This window comes from Pyrgilauda ruficollis, unplaced genomic scaffold, assembly GCF_017590135.1.
Source record: "Pyrgilauda ruficollis isolate IOZ18807 unplaced genomic scaffold, ASM1759013v1 scaffold208, whole genome shotgun sequence".
Taxonomy (NCBI): domain Eukaryota; kingdom Metazoa; phylum Chordata; class Aves; order Passeriformes; family Passeridae; genus Pyrgilauda; species Pyrgilauda ruficollis.
In genome coordinates this window covers 244387-248778 of record NW_024520096.1, presented here as the reverse complement: position 1 = coordinate 248778, position 4392 = coordinate 244387, and the positions used below count along the sequence as shown (strand labels likewise).

Sequence of the window (4392 nt, the reverse complement as noted above, 5' to 3'; positions counted from 1 at the left end):
CCGGGGGTCCTGGGGCGGGGGGAGGGGCAGCACCCGTGGCCAGCAGGATTTGGGGGGGGTCCTGCCCTCCCCCCCTCCCCCAGGGCTCCCTCAGCATTTTTAAGTGTTTTTAAGAAAAGCAGCAATAAAAACTTTCCTGTTTTGTACCGAACTGCCCCGGTTTGTGGGGGGGGGGGCGGGGGCCGTGTCCCCCCCCCCGGGGGGCCTGGCCGGGGCACGTGGCTGTCCCGGGATGGTGGCACTGGTGGCACTGCCAGCCCCCCCCGAGGCGGGGAGAATCTGGGACAGCAGAGAGGCCTCGGAGGGGGACACGGAGGGGACAGGGAGGGGACAATGGGGGGGACAGAGAGGGGACAGAGAGGGAACAATGGGGGGGACAGAGAGGGGACAATGGACACCGAGAGGACCGGGGAATAGAGGGGGACAGGGGATAATGGGGACCGCGGAGTGGGGAGATCCCGGGGTGTAACGGGGACAGAAGCGGGACCGGGGGATGCCGGGGGTACCGGGACGGGGCGGGACCAGGGGAATAAAGAACGGGGCGGAACCGGGGACGAGGCACGGGGGGCACCGGGGCTGGGGTGGCGACACCGGGGGTGGGCTGGAGGCACCGGGGCTGGGGTGGCGACACCGGGGGTGGGTTGGTGGCACCGGGGCTGGGGTGGCGGCACCGGGGGTGGGCCGGTGGCACCGGGGGTGGGCCGGTGGCACCAGGGCTGGGTTGGCGACACCGGGGCTGGGTTGGTGGCACCGGGCACAGCCACACGGTCCCCACACGGTGCCGTCCCCCCAGAGCTGTTCGGGTCGGTGGAGCCGCTCCTGCCCAGCCTGCGGGAGGACGGCGTGGCCGTGTGGGTGCTGGGAGCGGGGCCGTACCCGCCGGGCGCGGTGGCGCTGCAGGAGCTGCTGGACGCGGCCTCCGAGGAGCTGCAGCCCGAGGACGTTTGGGAGCCCGAGGACATGAACGACACCTGCCTCTACATCTTCACCTCGGGCACCACCGGTGGGACCGGCACCGGGGGGCTTGGCGCGGGGGGGGCTTTGCGTGAACGGGGCAGAGGGGCTCAACTGCGTTTTTCCCTTCCAGGTCTCCCCAAAGCCGCCCGCGTGTCCCACCTCAAGTCCATCATGTGCCTGAGCTTCTACGAGCTGGTGGGAGCCTCCAGCAGGGACGTGGTGTACCTGGCGCTGCCCCTCTACCACATGGCCGGGTCCCTGCTGGGCGTCGTCGGCTGTCTCGGCATCGGTGAGCGGGGCCGGGGCTCCGGGGGGGAGTCCGGGGATGTTTTGGGGTTGATCCCCTGTAGGAGTGTGCCCCCCCTGAGGACAGAGTGACAAAACCATCCTTTGTCACCCAAAAAAAGGAAAGAAGCCCAGAAGTTTCTCTCAACTGTTAGGTGAAAAGTCACCTCATAGGAGCTCAGGGGCTTCACCTAAAACTTAAGGGCAGCTAATTGGATAGGAGCTAAAAAGTTCTGCCTGACCCATCAGGTAGAAAAAAAGAGAACAAAAGAGCTAAAAGGCTTTTGTGAGGTGTTTTTACCAGGAGCAGACCTCTACACCTGGCTGGGGTTTTTCTGTTTATTATTTTGCCTTTTATTAAACCTTTTTTGTTTCCAACACTGCAGCACAAGTCATCCTGCTTAATTTACTCATTTTGGGGGCCCAAAACAGCAGCTGAGCTATCCTTAGGTGTATTACATATTCTTTGGAGACCTTATAAGACCTGGCTCCGAAAAAGAAAATACAATATTATAACAATCCCCCGCTCTCCATCCCTCAGGAGCCACGTGTGTGCTGAAGGAGAAGTTCTCAGCCAGCCAGTTCTGGGACGATTGCCGCGCCGAGGGCGTCACCGTCTTCCAGTACATCGGGGAGCTGTGCCGCTACCTGGTGAACCAGCCGCAGGTCAGGGCGGGGGGCCAGGCCAGCCGGGGGGGTCCCGGGGGTCTCCCCCGGAGCTGACGGTGTCCCCGCAGCGCCCCGGGGAGCGGCAGCACGGGCTGAGGCTGGCGGTGGGCAGCGGGCTCCGGCCCGACGTGTGGCGGAGCTTCCAGCGGCGCTTCGGGCCCGTGCGCATCGTGGAGACGTACGGCATGAGCGAGGGCAACGTCACCCTCTTCAACTACACCGGCACGCCGGGCGCCGTGGGCCGCTGCAGCTTCATCTACAAGGTTCGGGGGGCCGCCGCGGGGAGGGGGAGTCGCCCTGAGCGCTCCCCAAATCCCCCCGCGCCTCTCCCCAGCTCTTCTCGCCGTTCGAGGTCGTTCGTTTCGACGTGGCGGCCGGAGCGCCGGAGCGGGACGAGGCCGGACGCTGCATCCGAGCCCGCACGGGTGAGGAGCGGGCACGGGGGGGCTCCGGGGGGGTGGCACGGGGTGGTCTCGTCACCGTCGCCGTCCCCGCAGGGGAGACGGGGCTGCTGATCGCCCCCGTGACGCGGCGGACGCCGTTCCTGGGCTACGCCGGCAGCCCGGAGCTGTCGGAGCAGAAGCTGCTCCGCGGGGTCTTCGCCGAGGGCGACGAGTTCTTCAACACCGGGGACCTGGTGGAGCAGGACGAGGAGCAGTTCGTGCGCTTCCGGGACCGCATCGGGGACACCTTCAGGTGACCCAGCCCCCCCGGCATGGGGACACCCCCAGAGCCCCCCCCACGGGATGGGGACACCCCCAGACCCACCCCGGGATGGGGACACCCCCAGAGCCCCCCCCACGGGATGGGGACACCCCCAGAGCCTCCCACGGGATGGGGACACCCCCAGAGCCCCCCCCACGGGATGGGGACACCCCCAGACCCACCCCGGGATGGGGACACCCCACAGGATGGGGACACCCCCAGAGGCCCCCCTGCCATGGGGGCAACCCCAGAGCCCCCCCACGGGATGGGGACACCCCCAGAGCCCCTCCCTCCACGGCCAGGAGGACTCAGCCCCATGGAATGTTCTGGGGTCTCTCGGTTGAACATTTTGGGGAGGGGTCTCATCCCCGTCCTGTCCCCTCCCAGGTGGAAAGGTGAGAACGTGGCCACCACCGAAGTGGCCGAGGCGCTGCTGGCCCACGAGTCCCTGCAGGAAGCCACCGTTTACGGCGTCACCGTCCCAGGTACCGCCGGCCCCGGCGCCGCCCCCCGAGCCCCCCCCGAGCCCCGCGGTGTCCCCAAGTGTCCCCTCTGCCGCAGGCCACGAGGGCCGCGCCGGGATGGCCGCGCTGGTTCTGCGGCCCGGCCGCTCCCTGGACGGCCCCGGTCTGTACCGGCACCTGGAGCAGCTGCTGCCGCCGTTCGCGCGGCCCCGCTTCCTCCGCCTGCAGGTAACGGGGGGTCCCGGGGGGCGCTCGGGGGTCTCGAGGGGGGTCCCCAACGCCGGCGCTGTCGCCAGGAGCGGCTGGAGATGACGGAGACCTTCAAGCAGCAGAAGGTGCGGCTGGCGCGGGACGGCTGCGACCCCGCGCTGGTGGCGGAGCCGCTCTTCGTGCTGGACGAGGCCGCCCGAGCCTTCGTCCCGCTGGACCCCGAGCGCTGGCGGCGGCTCCGCGACGGGAGGATGCGGATCTGAGCCGGCCGGCCCCGGAGGCGGGGGTCCCGTGTCCGTCCCGGGGGTCCCGTGTCAGTCCCGGGGGTCCCGTGTCCGTCCCGGGGGTCCCGTGTCAGTCCCGAGGGTCCCGTGTCCGTCCCGGGGGTCCCGGTCAGTCCCGGGAGTCCCGTGTCCGTCCCGAGGGTCCCGTGTCCGTCCCGAGGGTCCCGTGTCAGTCCCGGGAGTCCCGTGTCAGTGCTGGGGGTCCCGTGTCCGTCCTTGGGGGTCCCGTGTCCGTCCCGGGGGTCCCCATGTCCATCCTGGGGGTCCCAGTGTCCGTCCCCGTGTCCATCTTCAGGGTCTCCGTGTCCATTTTTGGTGTCCCGTCTGCGTCCCGGGGTCTCAGTGTCCGTCCTGGGGGTCCCGTGTCCGTCCTTGGGGGTCCCGTGTCCGTTTTTGGTGTCCCAGTGTCCATCCCCGTGTCCATCTTCGGGGTCTCCGTGTCCATTTTTGGTGTCCCGTCTGCGTCCCGGGGTCCCTGTGTCCGTCCTGGGGGTCTCCGTGTCTGTCCCGAGGGTCCCTGTATCCGTCCCGGGGGTCCCTGTGCCCATTTTTGGGGTCCCCGTGTCCATCTTCGGGATGTCCATGTCCATTTTTGGGGTCTCAGTGTCAGTCCCGGGGTCCCCGTGTCCGTCCCGAGGGTTCCATGTCCGTCCTGGGGGTCCCAGTGTCCGTTTTTGGGGTCCCCGTGTCCATTTTCGGGGTCTCAGTGTCCGTCCTGAGGGTCCCGTGTCTGTCCCGAGGGTCCCGTGTCCATTTTTGGGGTCCCCGTGTCCATTTTTGGGGTCCCTGTATCCATTCCTGGGGTCCCTGTGTCCATC

At 68.1% G+C, this 4392-nt stretch overlaps 1 protein-coding gene across 1 annotated transcript; it reads left to right on the top strand.

Moving 5' to 3' along the window:
• Nucleotides 1–660: 660 nt before the first annotated feature.
• Nucleotides 661–3687, top strand: SLC27A3 (solute carrier family 27 member 3; the record flags this gene model as incomplete). Its single annotated transcript, XM_041467423.1, has 9 exons — nt 661–1003; nt 1088–1246; nt 1784–1908; nt 1980–2174; nt 2246–2336; nt 2409–2607; nt 3004–3101; nt 3178–3308; nt 3377–3687. Coding segments are annotated over 9 exons (1518 nt in total), but the record flags the coding sequence as incomplete, so codon positions are not given.
• Between the last annotated feature and the right edge of the window lie 705 nt (nt 3688–4392).